At 50.0% G+C, this 26,503-nt stretch overlaps 1 protein-coding gene and 1 pseudogene across 1 annotated transcript; both read left to right on the top strand.

Annotated features, from left to right (window-relative positions):
- Nucleotides 1-2,754: 2,754 nt before the first annotated feature.
- Nucleotides 2,755-8,749, top strand: LOC142002516 (olfactory receptor 52B2-like). Its single transcript, XM_074978683.1, has 2 exons — nucleotides 2,755-2,797; nucleotides 4,891-8,749. Exons 1-2 carry the CDS (start codon nucleotides 2,787-2,789, stop codon nucleotides 5,894-5,896), a joined length of 1,017 nt encoding a protein of 338 aa, XP_074834784.1. The 5' UTR covers nucleotides 2,755-2,786; the 3' UTR covers nucleotides 5,897-8,749.
- A 5,236-nt stretch (nucleotides 8,750-13,985) lies between these two features.
- Nucleotides 13,986-15,525, top strand: LOC142002521 (ubiquilin-1 pseudogene; annotated as a pseudogene).
- The last annotated feature ends 10,978 nt before the right edge of the window (nucleotides 15,526-26,503 follow it).

Below are 26,503 nucleotides of genomic sequence, written 5' to 3' on the forward strand. Positions count from 1 at the left end.
ATGTCCATGTGAACTGAGGCAGAATCATCATCAGCATCATCAATAACTGTGGGCTCAGCGCCCGGTGGTGTCTGATGCCTCTCTCACTATTTCCTTCCATCTTTCCCTGTCCAGTGCAGAGCGGCTTAGTTTCTGTAGACTAGCTCCACACCAATCTACTACATCATCTACCCATTCTCTGTGGGGTCTGCCTCTCCTATTCTAACCACCCATTGTGCTGAATACTAGAGTCTTGATTTTTCGTTCATTGTTCATTCTGCGCAAGGCAGAATGAACTAGAATAAAGGGCCATCTGCTGTCTGAAATCTCTCCTCCACAAAGGTACTTGTTGACCTCGATTTAGTCATGTCTGTACCTTCCTCTGAACAAGGTAAAGACCTAAAACAATAAGCAGTCCTGTCTAATAACATCTTAGAGACTAACACATTTATTAGGTCACGAGCTTTTGTGGATAAAATGAAGTGTGTTTTACCCAGGAAACCTCATGTTCCAAAAATTTTGTTAGTCTTTAAGTTGCCACAGGACTGCTTGTTTTTTCAGTTATAGACTGAAATGGCTATCCCTCTGGGACTAAAGAGATACCACAATTCCCTGGGACACTAGGATATTGCTTGTCTTTGGTCAGTGTCGTCCACTCTGAAAATCCCGTACGACTGACAATGCATAATAATCACAGAGAGGTAGCTGCGCTAGTCCGTATCTTCACAAAATGAAAACAGCAGTCCTGTAGCACTTTAAAGATTAACAAAATGGTGTGTTAGGTGATGAGCTTTAGTGGGGCAGACCCACTTCTTCCAGATCTGAAGAAGTGGGTCTGTCCCATGAAAGCTCATCACCTAATAAATCGTTATGTTAGTCTTTAAAATGCATGATAAATGCATCATAATTTCTGAGCTTTTGTCTTCTCTGGCCTGCACCGGAAACACGGAGGTTGTTCCATTTATGAAGATCCAGAGAGGAACGGTAATGTGGGGTGAAACCATGTAGCCTTCGTTGTTCTGCCACTGGAAAATAAATCATCTCTGGTTTCCCAGCCGTGGGAGAGATGTCATTGTTGTTGCATCTTTGGGTGACACAGAAATCCTTCCCACAGCCCAGCCCGCAGAGCAGCAGCTGCCACATGTAGATATGAGGTTTGGGAGGCGTTGCTGTTCATGAAAATATTTTCACAAAGCTAAAGGGGATATTGTACCCGAGGTAGCAGCCGCCCTGAGACAAAGTGCCTGGTCTGTGACATTCTGAATGCCTTTCTGAGCCCGGCCCCATGCCCATTGTAACTGGTTCATGTGCTCAGTGTAAGCGCCACTCAGGGCCCAGCAGGTTGGGCAAGTAAAACCACTTGTAATGCAAATGATGGAAAAGCAGGAAACGGGTGAACCCAGCTGAGTGGGTTAGTGCCTGTTAATTGTTAATGATTTCAGATTCAGCCAGGCCAGGAGCCTGCCTGGGCCTCACTGCTGGGATACTTGAGGAGGCAACATTAATATCCCCACAGGCCAGCCTCAGTCAGTGCTGATTCCCACCAACCGCAGGTCCCAGCCCAGCTGACAGGCTCAGGCTCTTCAATCCCAGCCAGCCCAGGGTCCTGGTGAGTGCTTTGCATCAAATGTTTGGGTTCGGGCCGCTCAGTGCTCCTCTGAAATATGCTGAAAGGCAGGAAATGCTTAGCTGGGAGAAAGGGCTCCCCTGAGAGGCACTGGCTACAGGCTGTCCTGTGCGATTCCAAACTCCATGCTTGGGTTATTAGACATAGAGCCAGCTGGGCTCGCCATGCCCCAGGGGTGAATTGTCTGCCGGGTGCGACAGCTGGCGATCTCATGAGGCTTATGGTAGCAGTGTCTGAGAGGCTTCCAGGTCCACATGCAGGGCCAGACACGTCCTGGAAGGGAGGATAGGAGATATTCACAGCAGGGCCAGGGAACCTTTTCTGACTCAGGTGCCCCGACCCACAGCAAAATCAGCCGGGGGCCACGTCCAAGGGAGAAGCTCAATAAATAAATAACCCACCACCTTCCCAGCTGTGGCCCCAACTGAGGCTAGGCAATATTGTGCCTCCCCCGCCCCCGACTCTGGAATGGGGCCAAAATGAGGGGATCGATGCAAGGGAGGGGACCGCCGGTGCGTGGGCTGGATGGGAAGTGCAGTCTGGGCAGGAGATAGGGCTCAGGAGGGGGCTGCTGATGGGTGAGCCGCCAGGGGAAGGGTGCAGGAGTGGGATGGGGAAGAGGGGGTGTGGGAGCAGGGTTGGGGTGAGGGGTCTGGGTGGGAGGGAGGGTGCAGGATGAGTTTGGGGGAGCAGGCTCTGCAAGGGAAGGGGCAGGGAAGGGGGTGCAGGGGCCTACCTGGTGCAGGTTGGTCGGGGGCAGTGCACGTTACTCCACCTGACTCTGCGTGCTTCAGGGCTGCCAGCACTGCCCCCACCTCTCTCCTTGGCTGTGATTTGTCCCATGGGAGAGAGAGGCCACCGTGCCTGCATGGAGCCCTTTACTACAGCACACAGAGGCAGTCCCCCTGCCTGGCAGAGCCACAGCTGCATCCGGCTCTGGTTTGCCTGCATCAGGCTCAGGGCTTTCCCCCACCCCACAGCGGTGTGAGATAGCTGGCACTGCTGGCACCCCTGGTGACTGCAGCACCGGCCCCAGTTTGCACCACTGCAGGGGAGGGGGCAGGGAGCCCTGAGCCTGACGGGCCAGGTCCAGGTGAGCCCGTCAGCTAGATCCAGCCCCCGGGCCTTCGGTTTCACGTCCCTGCTTTGCATCCTAGTAAACAGGAGCCCAAAGAAGTGGATGGAGTGCAGGTAGGGACGGAAGAGAAACAGTGGCAGAAAAAGAGGGACATTCAGTGATGTCACAGGGAGGCAGACTGGTCCAGAGCCGTATTTCTTGAACTGTGTTCTGTGCGACACTGGTGGTCTGGGAGCAGCTCGCGGGTGTGTCTGACACTTGTTTGATATCATACACCGAGGGGCTGTATTTTCTGTTATTAAAACCGGACACAATGTTACTTCTTCATTATTATGACACCTGATTCAATTACAGGTTGAACCTCTCTAATCCAGAGCTCTCCCAACTGGCAACATCCGTCATCCGGCATGATTTTAGTTAGCTGGACAAACACATCCTGGGTGCAGCCAAGTCTTCCGGGGTCCCATAAAGTTTGCTTCCAGCCACCAGCCCAGGCTATCAGCATTCTGTGCGGCTATTTAGCTGTAATTTACCTCCAAATGTCTTCTAAGAGCCCAGTAAACTGTGGAAGTGTTGATAAAGTACTCGAAAGTATTGACCTCCTGTGGTCCAGCAAATTCTCTCCTCTGACACTGGTCAGGTCCCAAGCTAGAGAGTTTCAACCTGTAATTGATTTGGTTTTGCTGTATATGTTGCTGGAGGGTGGGGTTGTTGTAGTTGTTGTTGTAGCTTTGGATTTTTTTTTGTTTAGTCTGACAACAATTTTTTGAAGAAAATTTTCATAGGTCTTCCATATAAAAATGTTATTGTTATGTTAATGTTAATTGTTAATGTTATTGCCATGGTCTCAAAAAGTTTAAAAAACACTGCTCTAAACTGGCAGATTTTACACAAGCTTCTGTACAAATGCTAGACATCTACATGCTAAGATGAATGAACTTGAGTACAAGCTACTCAGCGGGGCTATAAATATAACAGGCATCCCAGACACTTGGTGGAATGAGGATAATCAGTGGGATATGGTAATACCAGGGTTTAAAAAAAACACCTCAGAATGACAAAGTAGGTCATGGGCTTGGGGGTGTAGCAATAAGTGTGCAAGGAAGCAGAGAGTTAAATGTAGTAAAAATCTTCAAGCATATCAGTCTCGGGCTAAGAGGGAAAGTCATTTCATAGGTCAGTAACGGTTAAAAGACAGGAAACAAAGGGTAGGAATTAATAAGCCATTGTCATAGAGCAGAATGGTAGCAGGATCACCCACGTCTCCCTACTGGGCCTTGTGCCGTTCCACATCATCCTAAACGATCTGGACAAGTGAGTCAACAGTGCTGTGGCAAATGTCACCCAATTATGGAGGACAGTTACGTCAAAAGCAAACTCCGAAGAGTCCCAAAGGGACCTCATAAAACAAGCTGATGAGGCAACGAAATGGCAGATAAAATGTGGAGTTCAAACCCAGGAAAAGATAAGCCCAGCTGCACATAAAATGGATGGGGGTCTGAACTAGCTGGGGCTGTGGGCCTTGCCCAATTCACAGTCCATTTTGGTCAATTTCACGGTCATAAAATTTTAAAAATGGTAGATTTTGTGATTTCAGATATTTAATCTGAAATGTCACAGCGATGAAGAGGGCCTAGCCCACAAAGGAGTTGTGTGTGGGTGGGTGGGGGAGTCCCAAAGCTACTGTGTGGAGGGTATTGCTACTCTTACTACTCTTACGTCTCTGCCGCTGCTGGCAGCTGCCTTGCCTGTAGAGCTGGGCAGCTGGAGGGGTGGCTGCTGGCCAGGAATTGAGACTTGAAGGCAGAGCCTCCGTCAGCAGCAGAGCACACAAGTAAGGATAGCACGGTACGATGTTACCACTCTCACTTCTGGCCACCCAGTGCCAAAAGCAGCGGTAGAGTCATTTCAGAAGCGGAACTTTGCAAGGGGTGGGAGTGTTATTGTAACCCACAACCCACGTACCTACTGGGTGTGGGTCACTGTCCATGTCGCGACACCTAGAGAACTTACACAGGGAAGAGCTAGTCTCCTCCACAGCCTTAGCTGAGTGCCCGATGGCTTTTAGCTCACACTGTAGAGGCCCCTGCATTAAGCTCCAGAGGTCCAGGTTTGATTCTCCCTGTTATAGTATGCTTGGTCCAGCTCAGTCCTGTGCACCCCAGGTAATCAAAGGAGTTACTCATGTGATTGTCTTACTCTACAGAGCCATGGTGAGTTCAAACCCAGGGCCCAACATACCAACTCTCAACCAAAGCAGCTTTGATCCTATAACCTTCATCCTGACCGGCATCCCAGGCATGGAAGAGTCTCACATCTGGATCTCGGTCCCCATCTGCCTGATGTACATTGCTGCCCTTTTTGCCAATTCTGTTGTACTCTTCATCATCGTCACAGAGCGCAGCCTGCATGAGCCCATGTACCTTTTCCTGGCTATGCTAGCGGTGGCTGATCTCATGTTATCCACAGCAACTGTGCCCAAGATGCTGGCCATATTCTGGTTCAGCGCCAAGGAAATTTCTTTTGATGCCTGCGTGACCCAGATGTTCTTTACCCATTTTAGCTTCATCGCAGAGTCAAGCGTTTTGTTGGCCATGGCGTTCGACCGGTACGTGGCCATCTGCTATCCCCTGAGATACCCAACTATCCTCACTCACTCAATGATAGGGAAAATCGCTGTGACGGCTGTTGTCCGAGGGCTGTGTATCATGTTCCCACCGATTTTCCTTCTGAAGAGGCTACCGTACTGTGGACACAACGTGATGCCCCACACATACTGTGAGCACATGGGCATAGCCCGGCTGGCCTGTGCTGATATAACAGCCAACATCTGGTACGGGTTCACCACAACCCTGCTGTCGTCAGGGCTGGATGTCATGTTCATTGCTGTGTCATACGCACTGATCCTTAGGGCTGTCTTCCAGCTCCCCTCCAAGGACGCCCGGCTGAAGGCTCTTAGTACTTGTGGCTCCCACTTCTGCGTCATCCTGATGTTCTACACTCCAGCCTTCTTTTCCTTCCTCACTCACCGCTTTGGTCACAGTATCCCTGGACACATTCACATCCTGTTGGCCAATCTCTACGTGATTGTGCCCCCCATGCTGAACCCCATCGTCTATGGGGTGAGAACGAGACAAATCTGGGAACGTGTAACCCGCCTGGTTTCCCAGGCCTGGGGGCTTCACTGCTGCAGCGGGAGGAGAGGCTGTTGACCTGTGCAGAACGGTGAGAGTCATGGACTGGGAGTGAGCTGCTGCTGTTGAACAGCATCACAGGGCCCCAACTGGAGCAACGAAGTTCACCAGCAGATTCCTTCTAAATGAAACCGAATTGCTTGGAAGGAGGGTTTGAGGGACATGGGGGCCTGGTTCATCTGGTCTTTGCTCCTTTTGGCTCAGAGGAACTATCAGACACTCCCCTCCAGCACAGATCAGATGCAGAACTTAGATGGACTGTCAAGACCTCTGTGATGATGAACTTACACAAACACACCTGTCAGCTGGTAGGCTGTCCATCTTTCCCTCTCATTTCTTTATTCACCTGTTGTGCACTGTCTTAATCGTAGACTGTCAGCACTCTGAAGTGCAGGCTGTTTTATGTAACCGGGAGAATGTCAAGCTTGGTGGGACCCTGATTTCTGATTGGAATCCTTGTGTGTTACTAATATACAGATAATAGCCATATCATATAATGATGACAACACACTTTCCATTCCGTTCTTGCTGGTGGAGGTTATTAATCAGCAGATGCTAAAGTTGGGCATTTTTAACTCAGCTGGTCTAGAGAAAATGCATGCAAGAGTTTTAAAAGAGCTGTCTCAGGCACTCACTGCAGTACTAATATTGATTAACATCATCAGGGAAATTCCAGAAGACTGGAAGAAAGCAAATGTAATAGTCATCAGTCTGACATTGGACAAGATAACCAAATAGCTGATAATGGATTTGATTAATAAATAATTAAGGATAATATAATTAATGCTAATGAACATGAATTTGTGGAATATAGACACTGTCAAACTAATTTGGTATTTTTGACAGACTGAGAAAACCTGGCTTCTATGCCTAACACTGCTTTAGGCCTCTTGGATAATCTTGGGCAGCTTACTTCCCTTCTATGTACCTCAGTTTACCCACTGATCATACTTATATTGACCTCCTTATTACCAAAAGGTACACCGCTGAAAAGTGTGATGTAGTGTATGTGGAGTTGCTGCTATGTGCCAGATGGGTGTGAAAAAGTATTCCACACATATTCTGCAGAGGAGCAGGTGAATCTATAAGGGGCAGGGTGGAATCAGACCCATGGAAATAACTGAGTGAACTTGGCTTAGGTTTATGTTTAGCGTATGAACATCCCCAACTGGTCCAATGCACTCTGGACTAGATCTACTGAAACCTCTGCTGATCAGGACAAATCCTGGTGTCTCCAAAGATGTGGGGAGTCCGCAGGCCCCATAGCCTCATCCCCAGTCAGAGGTGACCCTCAGACAGCAGATAGAGCAGAAGACTGATTCGATGACAGGGACACAGCATAGAACAGGCTTGTCAGCACAGAAACCAGAACCAGTCAGTAGAATCCATCTCCTGGAAAGGTGGCCCAGAGCTAAGGACAGGACTCCCTCCCTGCACACCAAGCCAGCTCTGACTAACCCACTTACCCCACAGCCTCCTCCCATTCCCCCCAATCAGCCCCTCCTTCAATCTTTGTCCTCCTTCCTGGGCAAAAGGTACTACTTGGCCAGCCCCTCTATGCCCCATGTGCAAACTCTGCCTGCATCAGGGCTACGGGGCAGGACAGTGGGCCTGCTGCTTCACAGATCTGTCACTGTCAATTCCCCATTCTGTAATGAAAGCTCATCAGCGACCCTGAAGGCAGCTTCCCTTCCCTTGTCACTGATCAACTCCCTGTGCCATGCCCAGTGACTCTGGCAAGCGGGGAAGGCAGGCTGGGAATTGAAGGAGACACATCCCACAATCAAGTTGCTCTCTGGCGAAGGAATGCCAGGGCCAGACGTGCCTCCTTTAGATAGAAGGGAAAAACAAGAAGGCAGCTGCCCTGTCAGCACTGGGCTGGCTGGCTGCGGACCTTCGTCTTTGAGCTGCTCAGCCCATCCCTTTCTTGGTCCTCACTCCTCCTGGGCCAAAAAGAGACAAAATCCATTTGGCTCCCTTGGGATGGGAATTTTCAAACCCCTCAGTGGTGCGGGAGCAGCAGCCGCATTGGAAGTCAAGCCTATTGGAAGCCAATGGAATGTGTCTTTCTAAACTCTGTAGGCCCTGTTAGACCTCCTGGTGAGACAAAGGCACACCAGAGGAGAGCACAGAATCATAGACTACTAGAATGGGAAGGAATCTCAAGAGGTCAAGCTCAGTTCCCTGCCCTGATGGTAGGACCAAGCACCACCTATACAATCTCTCTTAGATATTATCCAACCTGTTCTGAAATATCTCCAGTGACGGAGTTTCTAAAACCACCTTAAGCAATTTTTTGCAGTACTTGACCACCCTGACAATTAGCAAATCTTTACTAATGTCTAATCTAAACCTCTTTTGCTGCAATTTAAGGCCATTGTCTCTTGTCTGATTTTCAGAGGCTAAGGAGAATAATTTTTCTCTCTCCTCCTTGTAACACCTTTTTTGGTACCTGACAAGTAATACCATGTCCTCTCTCAGACTTCTCTTTTCCAAACTAAACATGTCGGGAATTATTTTCCCAACCCAATACCTTGGCTGAACTTCTACACAGGCAATCCTTTGTGGAATTCAAAGGCCAATGTATAAACATAAACATATTGATCTATACTCTGTACCCCTCAGCATACACTTGTAAGTGCCAGCAGGATTGGGCCTGGAGGTACCTTCCCATCATACTGCTCTCCGCAGCGGTGAGGAAAAACCCTGACAAGGAACCCAACACTATCCTGGCTTTAGGACAAAGAAGAGGTGCTGTTGCTGGTTATTAGACCAGCTGAAGTCAGATGGGGGAATTTTAGGGGTGGGTTAGGACAACATTCATGGCTGGGTCCCCTTTTCTCGTGGTTTCCTTCTCATCTCATGATCGTATAAAAATAAATGAGCTGATTATTTCCTGTGCCTTGAGTCCAACTAACCAGAGTTTCTTTGTTTAAATTTTATACAGCCCAAACCGCATGAGAGAACACTGGTATTTCCAGGGTCACTCCAGATCTAACACAATGCTCTTCCTTTGCTTGCCTAGCTTCCAGTTTTGGTTATTATTAATGGAAATACTATTGTGTGTGTGTGTGTGTGGTGGCATTGACGTTAACCACCAGAAATTAAATCACCCTCCATCTCCTATGAGGTCCAGCAGGCTCTGACCCCCCTGCCTTTGTTACCCGCCAAATTTCTTTATCCCTTCCACTCTTCATGGGTACACCCCCTTTCCCAGTTCCCAAGGCTCAGGGTGTAATTCACTGCGGATCTGCAGGATCTTTGCTACTGAAAAAGCCTAACACAGTCAGATTCTTATTCTCCATTTATTGGCAATTACCCAGCAAGCAGAAGACATGCTAAGCACTCAGTGCCATGTTCACCACTCCTGATAAAGTCTGGCAAACTTCCTCTGTTGGCCACCAAATCAGTTCTCTGGGTGCTGGTTACTGCACCTCATGTTCATGGTCTGAAGCTGTGTCTTGGAAGTGAGTTCTCCCCCCAGGGATTTGTCCTTCTTCTGCTTTCTGCCTTTCTTCCTGCTGACTCCCTGCTTTACCGTTGATGAGTGTTGCCCTTCATGCAGGCTTCAGGGGAGGCTTTTCCATATGGTAATAGGAAAACCATACTGTTCGGCGGGTACACCATGGCTCGTGAGGAGAGTTCTGTAAGCCATTGCAAGGGAGGTGAAGTGCAACGAGAAATAGTGGTCGAACGTTGCTGGGGAATCAAGCCCACTCCTCAAGAGCGGTTTCGGGTGCTGCTAAGCAGGAGGGGAAACGTGAATGACAGTTTTCCCCCTGCGCCAGGCCTCATTGTTCAGTCCCCAGTCACTTCCACAGCAAGGCCGCTGTGCTACGAAGGGGCTTTTTATGGGAGCCAGTGAGCTAGGGCAGCATTTTACCCTTTCCCCATTTCATAGATGGGCACACATGGTGCTGGGACTCACCCAAGGACACACCCATATTTGGTGGCTTGGCCAAGAGTTGACGCACGTTGTCCCCGTTGTTTTAGGGCCTAGAAACTCCCCCGAGGCTCCAGAGAAGGGCATGGGATAGGTGCCTGTCCTGGGAGGGGGCCCCAGGTTGAAGTGGGGCTAATGACTGGGATAGGTATCTCAGTCAGCCTCTCAGAGTCTGACAGAAGCCAGTGGAGCTTTGCCGTGGGGTTGGAGCACACAGAAACACACTCAACAATCTTCCATTTCTGGCCATCCTGAGGACCTTTTTCCAGCCCCCCTGTCTGGGGGAGGTGCGGCAGTTACTACAGGTTCAGAGAGAGTCAGGGGCTGGGTGGGGGGTGGTCTGGGAATCTGGATCTGCCATGAGGAGAGGTTTGATTGGGCAGCAGGTTTGCATTTCCTGAGGCCTAGGCTGGCTGAGTGCTGCCTCTTTTATAGGCTAATGTTTCTGTGGATGGTCCATTGAATTACAGGTCATGACTGTGGTAACTGTGCGAAGTACGTGGAGCAAGGAGGAGCTGACTGGAAAGCTCAGGGAATTGCAGATAGGAAGTTCTTCAAGAAATATTCTAAGGGTCTTTGGGAAACATCTGTCCATCCTTTGTCTTGCCCTCTCCACTTTAACTGGTGTAGCTCAGTTTCAATAGCATTTTGCTGAGGAACATTATAGACAGGGGTGATAGGCAGAGATGTGGCCCCCATCTGTCTACAGCTGCTGAGGTTGTTTAAAGTTTGGGCTATGGTTTTTTCAAAGACCCTCTTTTCCCCCCCATTGGGACCAGAAAACTGAGTGACTGGGCAGCAAAATGGCAAATTAAATTTCATGTGGGTTAGTGTAAGGTAATGCACATTGGGAAAAATAACCCCAATTATTCATACTATTCATACAAGATAGGCTGTCCTCCAGGGTTACTCAAGATGATCCAGTCGTTCCACGAAGACATGAGAGGAACCATCCAATATGACAGCGCGTTATCAGATGCTTTCAGAATCAGGAGCAGCGTCAAACAAGGATGCGTGCTTGCTCCGACATTGTTCGGGATCTTCTTCGCACACCTCCTGAAGCATGCCTTTGGATCTTCAACAGAGGGCATCTTGCTGCACACAAGATCTGAAGGGAAACTGTTTAACCTTGCAAGGCTGAAAGCCAAGTCTAAGGTGTGAGAAGTCCTCATCAGAGACATGCTGTTCGCAGACGATGCTGCTGTAGTGTTTCACACAGAAGACCAGCTTCAAAAACTGCTGGATCAGTTCTCCAAAGCATGCAAGGACTTTGGGCTTAACATCAGCCTAAAGAAGACAAACGTACTCGGTCAGGATGTTGCTGAATCCCCATCAATCAGCATTGACAACTATACGTTAGAGGTCGTCCATGAGTTCGTTTACCTCGGGTCCACCATCACTGACACCCTGTCGTTGGACACTGAGCTAAAGAGGTGGATTGGAAAAGTGGCCACAACTCTGTCCAGACTCAGCGAGAGAGTGTGGAATAACAACAAGCTGAACACTCACACCAAAATGCAAGTCTACAGAGCCTGCATCCTCAGCACCCTCCTTTACGGCAGCGAGACTTGGACCCTGTATGCCCACCAGGAAAAGAGGCTGAATGTCTTCCACTTGCGCTGCCTCAGGCGCATCCTTGGAATATCACGGAAGGACAGAGTGACCAACACCGCCATCCTCGAGCAAGCTGGAATCCCAACCATGCACACCCTCCTCAGGCAGCATCGGCTCTGCTGGCTTGGTCACGTCCACAGGATGAATGATGGAAGGATTCCAAAAGACATCCTGTATGGTGGGCTAGCCTCTGGCAAAACACCTCCTGGACGCCCCCAGCTGCGCTACAAAGACGTCTGCAAGAGAGACCTCAGAGAGGTAGACATCGAGCTGGACAACTGGGAAGAACTAGCAGACGACCGCAGCAGATGGAGGCAGGGGTTACACGAGGGCCTTCAGAAGGGCGAGATGAGGATCAGACAGCTAGCAGAGGAGAAGCGAGCGCACAGAAAGCACACTAAGGACTTGCCAGACACCCACCACATCTGCAAGAGATGCAGCAAGGACTGTCACTCTCGCGTGGGTCTTCATAGTCAAAATAGACGCTGTAAATGAAGTCCTCAATTGAAACTTGGCGCGATCCATAGTCTATGCAGACTGAAGGATGCCTACACTACTACTACTACTATTCATACTATATGATGGGGGCAAATTTAGCTACAACAGATCAGGAAAGGGATCTTGGAATTATAGTGGATAATTCTCTGAAAACATCCACACAGTGTGCAGCGGCAGTCAGTAAAGCAAATAGGATGTTAGGAATAATTAAGAAAGGGATAGAGAATAAGACAAAGAATATCTTACTTCCCCTATATAAAACTATGGTACCCCCACATCTTGAGTACTGCGTGCAGATGTGGTCTCCTCACCTCAGAAAAGATATACTGGTGTTAGAAAAGGTTCAGAAAAGGGCAACTCAAATGATTAAGGGTTTGGAACCGGTCCCATATGAGGAGAGGCTGGAGAGACTGGGACTTTTCAGTCTAGAAAAGAGGAGACTGAGGGGCGATATGATAGAGGTATATAAAATCATGAATGGTGTGGAGAAAGTGAATACAGAAAAGTGATTTACTTGTTCCCATAATATAAGAACTAGAGGACACCAAATGAAATTAATGGGTAGCAGGTTCAAAACTAATAAAAGAAAGTTTTTCTTCATACAGCACACAGTCAACCTGTGGAACTCCTTGCCAGAGGATGCTGTGAAGGCCAGCATTCTAACAAAATTTAAAAAAGAGCTTGATAAATATTTGGAGATTAGGTCCATAGATGGCTATTAGCAAGGGGTAAGGTATGGTGTCTAGCCTTTTATCGAAGGTGGGAGATGGATGGCAGGAGACAAATCGCTTGATCATTGCCTTCAGTTCACCTCCTCTGGGGCACGTGGCATTGGCTACTGTCGGCAGACGGGATACTGGGCTGGATGGACCTTTGGTCTGACCCAGTATGGCCATTCTTATGTTCAGTAAATCTTCATCCACTTTGTTATCCCTTTTGGCCTGAGCAGTTGGTCAAAGCAGGGGGCCCTGCCTGTTGTTTCATTAGGAGGAGAAATGGACAACAGAGTCACGTATTTGTTTGATGGACACCTGTTCCTTTACTCGGCAAGTAGGAAGTCCTGGCTACTTGATTCCAGCAGGAGCCAAGCAAAAGGAGATTGTTTTCTTGTTAGCAGCTCCAAGCCTCTGTCTGCCAGCACTCTGCTGAAAAGCCCTCTCTGACCTTTCCCAGGGTGGCTCCCCCAGTGCTTCAGTGTAATTCAGTTGTTCTTTTCTGCCTTCTCTCCCCTCTTCTCTAGGCTTTCTGCTGTATCTCTCTCAGAGCCACCCAAACACATACAGTTCTATCTTCCTGTGCCAGATCCTTCTCCAGGCAAAACCACTGGGCCGCATGCCTCAGCGTCTGCTCACACCCAGCCTGTGTCCTGGTGGCTCCAATGGTTTGGTCAGTAAAGGAGCTCACTTGTTTCTGCACATTTCTTCTGAATGACAGGTGGCTGCTACAACCCCGTCCCCGCAACTTCACCCTCATCAAATCCAATGAAGCAGGATGACACTAACTTCACGCTGGAGTGATGGATGAGAGAAATGCCTCCTTCCCCTAACCACTGAGCACAGACTGAGTAAGGCTCCCAGAACTATTCATTTTCAGAACGAAGGTTATTACCAATTTGGAGCCAAATTCACCTGTGACGTAAGAAGGCACCTCTCCATTGCCTTTGGTCTAGTTGCTCCTTCTGATGCCACTGGGAAGGAGGAATGTAGGTCTATGCCAGGAAATTGCCAAATTGAGGTTCCAAGAGATTGCTTGCATGGGAGTTAATGGAGAGGACATGGATGACATCACCCACTGGCCCCATGGTAGTTTATGACATCAGCAGCGATGTCACAGTGAAGACAGTGGAGGCTGCAGGCAGTGCTGGAAAAAGCTGCAGGTTGCTGCAGAAGCAGAGCAGTGCAGGTGCTCAGGCCTTGGTTGGAGGCACTGAGGAAGCCCCCCTGGGTGCTCTCCAGAGGCCCTTGAGTAGTCGGGGCCCATAGCGGGGAAGCAGAAGACTTTGTGTCCTACCCTTCTGGTCCCCACCCCTATTTGACGCAGACCAATGTCCCATCACTGAGGCACCATTCTGCTGAGCATGGTCAGAAGCGGAGACCACTGCAGAGCCCAGCTAGAGGCTGCTGCTTCTTCAGAAGTTATCAAGGTGATGGTGAAGACCCCCCGGCAGAAGGAGGAGTTCCTGGTGCCCAAGGACAGGCCCATCAAGGAGTTCAAGGCCAGCATCTCTGCCCGTTTCTCCTCTCCCACCGACCGGCTTGTGCTGATATTCGCTGGAAGGATATTGAAAGATCACAAGACCCTGAGCCAGCATGGCATCCATGACGATGCCGTCATCTACCTCGTCATCCAGTCAAGAAGGAGACACCAGGAGCATCTGGGTCAGCACCCTGGCTTCCCGGAGGGTGCTGCCACCACCAAGGGGAAGGACAGCCACCTGTCCAGGGCAGACTGTGCTGGCAGCACAACCTTCAGGACAGACAGCCTGCAGGAGCTCGTCATCCGCCTGGGCCTGAACACGACCAATTTCTCCGAGTTCCAGAGCCAGCTGACATCCAACCCTGAGATGATGATCCAGCTCCTGGAGAACCCCTTCATCCAGAGCCGGCTCTCCAACCCCGACCTGATGAGCGAGCTGATCATGGACAATCCTCTGAAGCAGCAACTGATTGAAAAAAGCCCGGAGATTGGCCACTTCCTGAGCGCTCCCGACATGCTGAGGATTATGCTGGAGATTGCTCGGAACCCGGCCACTGTGCGGGAAATCATGAAGGACTCCAGCCAGGCCTTGACCTCCCTGGCCAGCATCCTGGGCAGAGGAAGCACTTTTCAGGACCTCTGCGGTGATCACCCGGATTTAATGCTAATGCCAGTGCAGACACAGGCTGGGGAGAATTCATTTGCTTCTCTGAGGAGCAGCACATCCCTCACCAGCAGCCAAACCCTGCTGAGTACAAGAAGAAGTTCACCCCAGGCTTGTACTCCACCATACAGCTCCCCCAGTAATGCCAGCAGCAGCAGCAGCAGCGGCAGCATTAGTGACTGCACAGCACAAAACCACACCAGAGCCAATCCAGAGCCTGGAAGAACAGCCAATGCTGCTATCACCACAGCCATCAAGAGCTTGCTGCAGCAGATCATCCGACAGCTTGTGCAAAACATCCTGGCTGCAGCCAGTGCCAGGGGTGTGCAGCCATCGCTCAGCCAGAACCTCAACCCAGGGGCAATGACACTGCTGCTGAGCCCCCTGACTGTGGGGAAGCTTCCGATGCAGCCCCTCCCGAACTTCCATCAGCAAATCTGGCACGCGGAAGGGCTGACGGCCGTGCCGGCCCCTAGAGAAACCCAAGTGCTGGCACAGATTCAACGGCGGCTACAGGCTCTAGCAATGGGGGAGCCTGGTGTCCCACAGCTGTTCCTTTCTCCTGTAGCAGGGCTGGGGCATGCAGCAGGCTTGACAGGCCGAGCTCCCTCCAGCTCTGGGCTCGCTGCAGCTGAAACCCCGGGCTCCACAGGGCCAAGCCAGCAGTTCACTGTTCAGCAGATGCTGCAGGCACTAGCTGCCGCAAACCTCCAGCAAGCGCAAAATCTCTGAAAAGCTGCTGGCGCTGCTGACTGCAAAGGGTGTCCCAGGCTGCTGGGCAAATCCCCCAGCTCTGATGGAAGCAAGGGAAGATGCAGAGGTAACGATCACAAGCTCTTGGGCTCCCAGCCATTTCAGCAGCACAGCTGTCACGTCACGTGGAAAAAAAAAGATGAAAAACAAAAAGAATTTCATGATTTCTGATAAAAAGGCTGTAAAACTTTCAGCGCCCTTCTGTGTTTATTTCTTTCTGGGTTGCATCCCTCTGCAGAAGGTATGAGAGCGACGGCCGCAGCCGCTGCAAGGTTCAAAGCTTACACGGTCAAAGGCAGTTCTGTGTCACAGACAAATACGCCAATATTCCAAGCAGAATTAAAAAAATCAGAGCCGGCCCAGAAAAAAAGTCGTACTTTCTGAGAGAACATGGGAAGAAAACCATTTCCTGGAGGTGCTTTGCCACTGTTTGATGAACACCAAAAATGTGGAGGTAAAAAAAGACATTTTGGTTTATTTTTGGGTTTTGATGGGTTCCAAGAGTTATGAGTTACCAATGGCAGTCGAGAGAGCTGGAGGCCAGATCATGGCACAAGGCATCAGCCACAGCTATGCTTGGAACTAACAGCCAGGGCCGGTGAAAAGCAGAAATGCTCTTGTTCAACACCCGTCTAGGCCCTGCTGTTCCTGGGCTACATCTACACTTCCAAAAAACTTGCAAATGGCCATGCTAATGGCTAAATGGAAGAATGCTAATGAGGAATTGAAATGAATATTCAGCATCTCATTAGCATGCTGCCGTCACTGGCACTTCGAAAGTGCCGCGGTTCGCTCTCCCATGGCTCGTCTGCACGGGGGTCCTTTTGGAAAGGACCCTGCCGATATCGAAATCCCCTGATTCCGATCAGCTTTCGAAGTGCCATGGCCGGTGGCATGCTGATGAGTTGCTGAATATTCATTTCAGCACCTCATTAGTATTTTCGATTTGGCCATTAGCATGGCTGTTTCGACGTTTTCTGTAAGTGTAGATGTAGTCCTGAGGTTTCAGACACAGCGTCACCGTTCATCACTTTTTGTCAAACCACTTGGTCGCGTGCTCGGTTGGGCGTGCTCGTGCTGGCCGCCAGGGATGAGGCTGTGTGTTCAGGGTGTTTTATCCAGGACTGGTGCTGAGGTTGTGTCCTGGAAACTAACCTGCAGGCAGGCATCTGCTTTGGATGGGGCCTGACAGCTGCTCATCGCCTAACTTTAGGTCAGGCCTGAGGCCTTGCACCAGTCTCTGTACTTCATCAATGTCTATTTATTTATAGGTCAACAACATTGTCATGAAAACTGGTCATCACCTGTGTCTTACCCAGTGCCCCTTCCCCCCACCTGACTCTTCTTCCCCGGCCTCCTCCTTGGGTCGCACTCTGCCAGGTCTGTTGGGCCTTGCCTCAGGTCAAGCACCTGAGTCTGTGGCCTTGAAATGAATGGGGCTGGCCAAGAATTTCAGGCTAAGCTCCTCATTGAATTAGGGTCTTGTTTGTTACCCCTGCTTCGTTTGAGTAATGTATTACCCTTGTCCCCAGGAGCCCCACTTCCCTATAGGCCCGGCCCTGCTGTGCTAGGCCCTGTACAAATGTGGAACAAAAAGAGCTGACAATGGAGGTATATGACAAGAGGAGCAGACTGATGAGGGAGTACAAGGAGCATGAAACAAACTCGACGAGCGTGACAGACAGTGGGCTCAACATGCCAGCTGTCTAACTGTCCAGTTCACAGAGTTCATGGCCTGCTAATGCTGGAGCACAAAGGCATGTTTCTTATGTGAAAGGTCCCACTGAACTCAGTAGCAAATATAGATGCTCCATAGCTCTAAAATACCAGAACACTTCCACTTCGACTATTTAGGTGCCCGGTTTCAAGAGGACAGCATTGACCCATAAAGCAAATGCAACTTGCATGCCCAGCCATCAGCTGGAGCCTTTGTCAGACTGTGCAGCCACCCTGCAAAGGAGGCAGAAGGATTTCTAAACACTGGCTGCATCTCCGCTCCAAAGGGCGACTGATCGGCCTAGGGCCGGTTTGTGCCTGAGGCACGGGCATTCGGAAAATAAAGGAAAAGCAACGTTCTGCTTGGTCAGTCATCCACTCCCAAGCGCCGGCCAGCTCCGCTCCTACAGAACACGAGCTTATTCACCTCCTTAGCATGATTTATGCTTGTCGCGTGGTTAAAGTGTTAGCTTAATTGCCCAGCTGCTCCTGGTGAAAGCCCAGCAGCCTTCACAGCTTCTTCCCAAGGGCTCCCTGGCAGGAAGACAATATCTCTTTTAGAACACGAGGGCCGTACGGGGCCACTGGCAGAGTTGCTCAGCCAGCCAGGATGGTTCATGTAATTCACGCCAGGGCTTTCACCGAAGGCTGCATTCCTGCACGCCTCACTCAAAGGCGAGCCAGGCAGGAAAGGAGCGGAGCGCAATGCCGGGTGAGTTTGGGGGTCTGCACCAGAGACTGTGTAAGGCCCTTTGGGATTATTTATGCTTAGTCCCTGATTGGGCGAAGCACTTCAGCACCTTCTGAGCTTTCATTTATGCTTCCTGACAAAAAGACATTGTTTTAAACCTGCTGCTTATGACTTCCATTGGGTGATCCCTGTTCTTGTGATATGGGAAGGGGTAAAAACACTTGTAACCATTCTTCTGTGATATCCCCCCTTACGCCAACCTAACCAATATTTATTTGACTTCCTATTTTCCTCGAGAGGATTTGCCTTCCAGTTTTTAAAGGAAGCCATTTTGTTTCCAACTTCTGTAGTTTAGGCGTAGTGGTATTTTTTTTGTCTGTTTCCTTTTTTAACCAGTTGGGGTATATGTTTACTTTGATCCTCTCTAGTGATGTTTTTAAACTGTTTTCATGCTGCTCATGGGTACTTGGCTTTTGTCACTGTCCTTTTCACTTATGCCTTTTTGCCTAGTTCCCCGCTCTGAAGTTGCGTGCCACTGTGGTGGGTTTCTTTGTTATTTTCCCTTCCACAAGGATATCAAATGTCATTACATTATGATCACTATTACCAAGCACTGCAGCTATACACATTAAAATTATGGTGCTACACAAAAAAAGCATTTCAAAATAGCCCTCAGCTCTTTCAAAATAACATGTCTACACACATAAAGCCTATTTCAAAATAGAGCCAGTGGATGTACTGTGGCTTATTTCAAAGTAGGCTCTATTCCCCGTCTTAACAGCCCCTATTTTGAAATGGCTATTTCAAAACAATAATGGAGAGGTAGTCGTGTTAGTCTGTACGCCAACCAAACAAAACCGCAGAAATGCAGCGCTTTAAAGACTAACAAAATGATTTATTTGGTGATGAGCTTTCATGGGACAGACCCACCGATGAAGCCCATTTTGTTAGTCTTTAAAGTGCTACATTTCTGCTGTTTTGTTTTATTTTGAAATAGGCGCTATTCCTCTTGGAATGAGGTTTACCAATTTCAAAATAAAGCAACCACTATTTTGAAATAATTTCAAAATAGCAGTTGCATTGTGTAGATACTAGGATAGTTATAGAATCCAGGCTGATACTGGTGCAGAAAAAGGCTACTGGGATTATCAGGGAGTGAAGGGCCTGGCATAGAAAGGGGGCTAAAGGAGCCCAGCTCAGGTCTGTAATTCAGGTTTTCAACGTCTGTTGTGGAGGCCCAGTTTTTGAACATAAATTGGACAAACGCATGTCAGGGATGACCTAGTCCTGTCACAGAGGAGGGGGCTGTTCTATATGTTTATGATTTTTAAGATTCTGTTACTGTGTTTGGTGCTGTACAAACAACTCACCAATGCTAATCTGATTTCCCCATTGCTGGTGAGTTTAATTGCTGAAGTACTGGCCTCAGAACCAGCTGCAGCCGTGAGAACCCTTTTCTCCCTGTGCAGAAACTGTGGGCCACTCGTTCCCAAATCTGTCTGGTTCTCACCCCACACAGGATGGGATTTAACATGGGCAGAACAATGATGAAGAGGTTGGCCTATAGGATATGGCTATAGCGAGGGATGTGAGCACCACCAAAGTGATGTGCAAAGATGGGGAAAAAGGCAGGGATGTAAAACATGAATATGACACAGGTGCGGGAGCTGCAGGTGCCTAATGCTTTCAGACGGGTGTTCATGGATGGAAGCTGGAAGACAGCCTAAGGGATGAGAACGTAGGACACAACAATAAACACAGCATCTAGTCCTTTGGTTACAAGGCCCACTGATAGACCAAACCAGACCTTAGCTGCGTCTACACGTGCACGCTACTTCAAAGTAGCGGCACTAACTTCGACATAGCGCCCGTCGCGGCTACACGCGTCAGGCGCTATTTCGAAGTTAACTTCGACGTTAGGCGGTGAGAAGTCGAAGTCACTAACCTCATGAGGGGGTCGGAATAGCGCCCTACTTCGACGTTCAACGTTGAAGTAGGGACCGTGTAGACGATCCGCGTCCCGCAACGTCGAAATTGTGGGGTCCTCCATGGCAGCCATCAGCTGGGGGGTTGAGAGATGCTCTCTCTCCAGCCCCTGCGGGGCTCTATGGTCACCGTGGGCAGCAGCCCTTAGCCCAGGGCTTCTGGCTGCTTCTGCGGCAGCTGGGGATCCATGCTGCAGGCACAGGGTCTGCAACCAGTTGTAGGCTCTGCGTATCTTGTGTTGTTTAGTGCAACTGTTTCTGGGAGGGGCCCTTTAAGGGAGCGGCTTGCTGTTGAGTCCGCCCTGTGACCCTGTCTGCAGCTGTGCCTGGCACCCTTATTTCGATGTGTGCTACTTTGGCGTGTAGACGTTCCCTCGCAGCGCCTATTTCGATGTGGTGCCGCGCAACATCGAAGTTGAACATCGACATTGCCAGCCCTGGAGGACGTGTAGATGTTGCTACATCGAAATAAGCTATTTCGATGTAGGCTTCACGTGTAGACGTAGCCCTTGAGAGTTATATCAGTACCGGCCGGCTGGGCTATGCCCACGTGGTCACAGAATGGGTGATGAATGATGTAAACCTTTTCAGAAGGAAGATGAGGGTGGCCACCAGGCAGAACCCATGGATGACAGATGCTGCCATGATTTTTTCTGCCTGCTCATGGGTTAGGACGCTGGTGTATCTCAGGGATCACAGATGGCAACATACTGATCAAACGCCATGGCCAGCAAGATGGCTGACTCGATGACAAAAAAAATGGATGATGAACATCTGGGTGAAGCAGGAAATGGAGATGATTTCCCCGGCCTGGAACCAGAATATGCTGAGCACTTTGGGTATTGTGGCAGTAGACAGCAGAACGTCAGAGGCCGCCAGCATGGCCAGGAAGAGGTACATGGGCTCATTCAGGCTCTGCTCTTTGAAGATAATGAAGAGCAGTGGGCCGTTCCCTAGCAGACCAATCACATCCATGGAGCAGAAGGGGATGGAGATCCACAGGTGAGAAGCTTCCATGCCTGGGATGCTGACCGAGGTGCAGCTTACAAGAGTGAAGCTGGTGTGATTGAGAGTGGCCAGGGTGGGGTGGGGCTCTAGTCCCATTCACGGTTTCCTTGTAGACAAAACAAGTGGCAGGGGTCGTCCAGTTCACTGAAAGTCCTACCTGGCAAAATTCACCTCTGAGCACTGGTGGTGCCACAAGCAACGTCGACCCATAAAAACAAACAAACAAACAAACAAACAAAAGCCCATTGTTAGTATATCTCAAAATCCAGGTCTACAGATGTAGGCTTATAATACAGCACTAAATTTAATCTTGCAGACATTCTGGCTGAGGCTGGAGTTCGGGATCTGAAACCCAGAGAGGGGAGTTTTAGAAACCAGTGGAGATTCACCCTTAAAAACTTGGGCATGACATAAGTCTTCCTTATTCAGAGAATCCAAGCCTAGAAGTGACCCCTCTAGTCTGACCACCCATTTACTATAGTCCAGAGACCTGCTCCACACTAATTCCTAGAGCTGAGTTATTAGAAAACGTCCCATCTTTCTATAAAACCCACCAGTGATGGAGAAACTTATCCCAAGGGTTAATGACCCTGACTGTTAAAAATTAGGTTTTATTTCTAGTCTGAATTTGTATCTTCCAGACCTTGATGGGTCTCTACCTTTATCTGCTAGGCTGAAGAGCCCATTGTCAAAATTTTCTACCCCAGCTAGGTAATTATCAAGTTTGTACCCCGTAAGGTTCTTTTTGTTAGGCTGAAAAGATTGAGCACCTGGAATCTATCCCGATGAGCCAGGTTTCCTTATCCTTTAATGATTCTCATGACTCTTCTCTGAAACCTTCCCAATTTAACAGCCTTCTTCCAGAACTAGGGACCCCAGAATTGGAAGCAATATTCCAGCAGTGCTCTGCTCACAGCCAAATGCAAAGGTCATATAACCTCTCTCCTCCTACTCAGATTCCCCTGTTTATGCAGCCAAAGCTCACAGCCTTCCCCTTGGCCATGGTATCACACCAGGATCTCATGCGCCACTGTTAATGTGTGATGTCCCCCAGTTGTTTTTCACACTTGCCGCTTCCTAGGACAGGACCTCCCCACCTGTGAGTAGGGCTGATATTCTTTGCGCCTAGATGTCTGTGTTTATATTCAGCCTTATGAAAGCACCTGCTGTTTGCTTGTGCCCAGCTTACCAAGCCACCGGGCAGGTCTAAGTACCACATCAAGGGAAACTTCAGAAGGTCAAAAATGGTCCTGAAGGGGTACCAAGGATGGCAGAGGTAGGAAGTTTGGGGCGTGGCTAGAGGCATGTGAGCCCAGGAATCAAGAACAGCCAATTTATCTTCAATACCTGGAAAGATACTGGAACAAATGATTTAGCAACTAGTTGTAAGCAGCTGGGTACATAAGTTCATAGGAATGGCCTGGGTCAGACCAAAGATCCATCTAGCCCAGTATCCCGTCTTCTCCCAGCAGCCAATGCTAGTTCTCCAGAGGGGAATGAACTGGACAGCTAACCCTCAAGTGACCTCCATAGCCCACTCCCAGCCTCTAACGAGGATGGGGACACCACAAGGAATATGGAATCGCCAGCATTGATCTGTCAAGGACAAACCCTGCCAAACCAGCCTCTACTCTACCTTTGAGGATGGCTGAGTGGATGGAGGATGCAGGAGAAATGCTGACTGTGATTTTCATAAGGGGTTCTACACCACCCCATATGCTTTCTCATTAAAAGAACAAGGGAAATGCTGTTTAGAAAAAAATACTATAAGGTCAAGTAATTATCACTGTCTAATTGGGGCTGGTATGTAGTGAGATCCCACAAGGGTCAGTCCAGGTCGGGTGCTTAACACTTTGGACTATGGATGAAAGAGTGCTGCACAGGCTTATCGATCAAACGCATGCCTACGAAACGGGGAAGGACTGGGGAGATGGAAAAGGTTCAGAAAAGGGCAACAGAAGTGATGAGGGGTTTGGAACGGATGTCATATGAAGAGAGATTAAAAAGACGGGGACATTGCAGCTTAGGAAAAGGAGACTAAGGAGGGATATGATAGAGGCCTATAAAATCACCATTAGAATGGAGAAAGTGAATACGGTATTTTATTTATTTGTTCCCATAACAAAAGAACTTGGGGTCACCAAATACATGCGTATTTGCCAGGATGGTAGGAATGGTGCTTGTAGCCTCTGTTTGTCCGTAGCTGGAAATGGATGGCAGGAGAGGGGTTGCCTTGGTGATTACCTGTTCTGTTCACTCCCTCTGAGGCATCTGGCATCAGCCTCTGTCAGTAGACAGGATACTGAGCTAGGTGGACCTTGGGTCTGACCCAGTCTGGACGTTTTTTTCTTTGTTAGGAGCACAATTGTCCTCAGCACTGGGGAGGCGCAGCCAGAGCTCTGTGTCCAGTGTGGAGCTGTACAACCAGGGACCACTGTGGACAAACTGGAGGAGCCCAGAAAAGACCAAGAAAAATGATCAAAGGTTTACAAACCTGACCTCAGAGGAAAGGTTAAACACCTGGGTGTGTTTGGCCATGGGAAAACCAGGGGGACCTGCATCAAGGACCATGGGGTCAATAGTCCCTGTGATCCACCTGCAGTTAAATGTGGCTGTCCTTCAGCAGGGAGAACTGAGCAATGGTTCCCGACCTTTTCAGTACCATGGCGCACTTCAGCAAGACAAACAATTCCATGGCACACCCACTTTTTTTACCTGACTCGATTGCTCATAAACATCACGTTTGCGTGCTTTTACTATGGTTATGGTCTTACCAGAGAGGTTCACAAAAGAGCAGCGCATGCACCAATCTAAACAAGGAGCCAAGGCTTTCGTGATTCACATCCACCACCCAACACACTGTCTTACGCAGAGAGCACGGGCACGTTTTCTAAACCTGCTCAACGCCACGCGAGGGATATTAAGTAAACAAGTCACTACCGAAAGCAGCTCCCACACCCCGCCAGCCCCTCAGAGCCAGGAGGTGTCATTGAAACTGCACCCCAGCGCTCCAGCCGACTCCTGCTGTTTCACTCTGCCCCTTGCCAGAGCAGGGAGTGAGGCTGGGCTCCCTGCCAGCTCGTCTGGGCCAGGAAGCAGCATTTACGGTGCCTCCTGGTGCAAGGAGTCCTGCGGGGTCAGCGTTTCCCCTCAGGGTGGCTCTGCAGAGCCGCCGCAGGGGGAAGTGGATGAACCCCGGCCAGCTGGGGCTCAGGCAGCCTTGCCTGCACAGAGCCACAGCGAGGGGAAAGTGACAGTTTCATGGCCCACTTGGAGAGTTTTCGCGGTGCACCAGTGTGCTGCTGCACTGGCCACAAACCACTGGAGCTGAAGGTTCAGTAGTCAACAGGGACCCAGCGTGGAACAGACCTGTCAGCACAGAAACCAGAAGCCATCAGTACAGTCCAGATGGGGAGAAGGGCCCAGAGGGGGATCCCCTAGCTGGGTCTTGGGCTCCTTTCTCCCTCTCCAACCACACCAGACCGTCCCACTCCACAGCCAAAGTTCCAATTCAAACCCCCCCCAGGCCCTCCTCCCGACTTTGTCCTGTTTCCCAGGGGAGAAAGGTGCCACCTGGCTGTGTAGCTTACAAAGGGCCTGGAACCCATTGCCTATATGCGCCAAGTCATCACACCAAAACTTCCATCACCACTGCGCACTAATGTGGTGCCTAGGGAAACTGAGGCACATACTTTGGGTTACTGCTGGACAATAGGAAACACATGTGACCCAGTCAGGGGAATACCATCCCCACACACCCTACTTTGCCACAGCCTGAGAACAGACTTCAAACATGCAAAGGGATGAGCAAAAAAGGGGCCTAAAGCCAGACATGCTGACCACTTGTAGCCAAGAAGGCTAACAGCATTCTAGGGTGTATGAGGAGGAGCATTTCGAGCAGATCTAGAGAAGTGGTTGTTCCCCTCTCTTCAGCACTGCTGAGGCCACATCTGGAGCGTTGTGTCCAGTTTTGGGGCCCCCAGTATAAAAAGAATGTGGATTTGCTGGAGCAGGTTCAGCGAAGGGCAACAAAAATGATTAAGAGTCTGGAGCACAAGACCTATCAGGATAGGCTGAGGGATTTGGGCTTGTTTAGTTTACAGAAAAGAAAAGTGAGCAATGATTTAATAGCAGCCTTCAACTTCCTGAAGGGGAGCTCGAAAGAGGAGGGTGAGAAACTGTTCTCAGTGGTGTCAGATGGCAGAACAAGGAGTAATGGTCAGAAGTTGAAGAGGGAGAGGTGTAGGTTAGATATTAGGAAAAACTGCTTCACCGGGTGGGTGGTGAAGCACTGGAATGCGTTGCCCAGAGAGGTGGTGGATTTTTAAGTTCCGGCTTGACAAGGTTCTGGCTGGGATAACTCAGTTGGGATTGATCCTGCTTGAAGCAGGGGTCTGGACTAGATGACCCACTGAGGTCCCTTACAGCCCTAGGGTTTTGTGATTCTATGAGCTGCATAGGGCCAGGACAGGCAGGGAGCCTGCCTTCGCCCTGTTGCACTGCCAGAGGCCTGATAGGTGGGCCACCCACCCAGACGATAGTGAGTCAGGAGGAGCCAGGGGACTGGGGTGGAGAAGGGCCAGACAAAGCTAGGTATGAACAGAGAAGCAAAGCAGGCTGGGACAGGAACTCCAACCAGGTGCAGTGGTTCTGGAACCAAGGCCTGTCCCGCCCATTTTTCACCAGGGCAAACACCGCGCCCTTCCCCTCCTCATCCCTCTGTCCCCACCACCTGGCCAGGACAGCATAGGGCTGGCTTCGGAGCACAGGCAGTTTCAGGTGCCACTTGGTTCTTCCAGCCAGGGCCAGTGGCTGTGGAGGCAGAGTGTTGGGGAGCTCATGCCAACACACCTCACCTGCCTGCCTGGCTCTCCCCAGCTCAGGTTTGAGGGTGGGAGAGAAGAAGGGTGAGACTTAAACCCACACAGGCAACTGTGGGGAGCCACGGACTTCCCCCTTGCCCTGGATGGCGAGGCGGGAGGTGGGGATGCAGGTTGGGGTCTGCTCTCGATGGGTCTTGATACCCTGCGTAAGCAGAGGGATGCCACAGCTCCCTGATGGTGCCCACAGGGCCCTTTTCATCGCTGGGCTGTGGCTTGAAAGCCTAGGCTTCTGCCCGCAGCTGGGTGGGGAAGAGACGTGGGCTGCTGTGGGGAACCTGGGTCTTTCCACCTATCTTGGGCAGTGGGTCAGACGGGCAAGGACATGGATGGGGGCTGCTTTCAGGTCCACCCCACCTCAGAGCCATGGGCCCCAGCCCTCCATCCGACCCCTTTTTAGCAAGGCTCCCATGTCCCTGGTGCCAAGGAAATCTATGGAGGATGCGCATGGAGTGGCTGCTGAGCCGGCCGTAGAAGAAGCTGCAGAAGAGTTAGACTTGCAGAGAAGGGTGTCCTGGGACACCCCAGAGGAGACAGACAGGCTGGGACACCTGGAATGAGACAGGGATGTCCTTGGCCCAGCTCAGGCAGGTCAGGAGACATCCCAACGCCCAAACACTACAGGCCTGAGTGGGAGTAATTGTTATGGTCACTCCACCCCATGCACAGGCTGAAAG

Source organism: Carettochelys insculpta, chromosome 1 (assembly GCF_033958435.1).
Source record: "Carettochelys insculpta isolate YL-2023 chromosome 1, ASM3395843v1, whole genome shotgun sequence".
Lineage (NCBI taxonomy): Eukaryota > Metazoa > Chordata > Testudines > Carettochelyidae > Carettochelys > Carettochelys insculpta.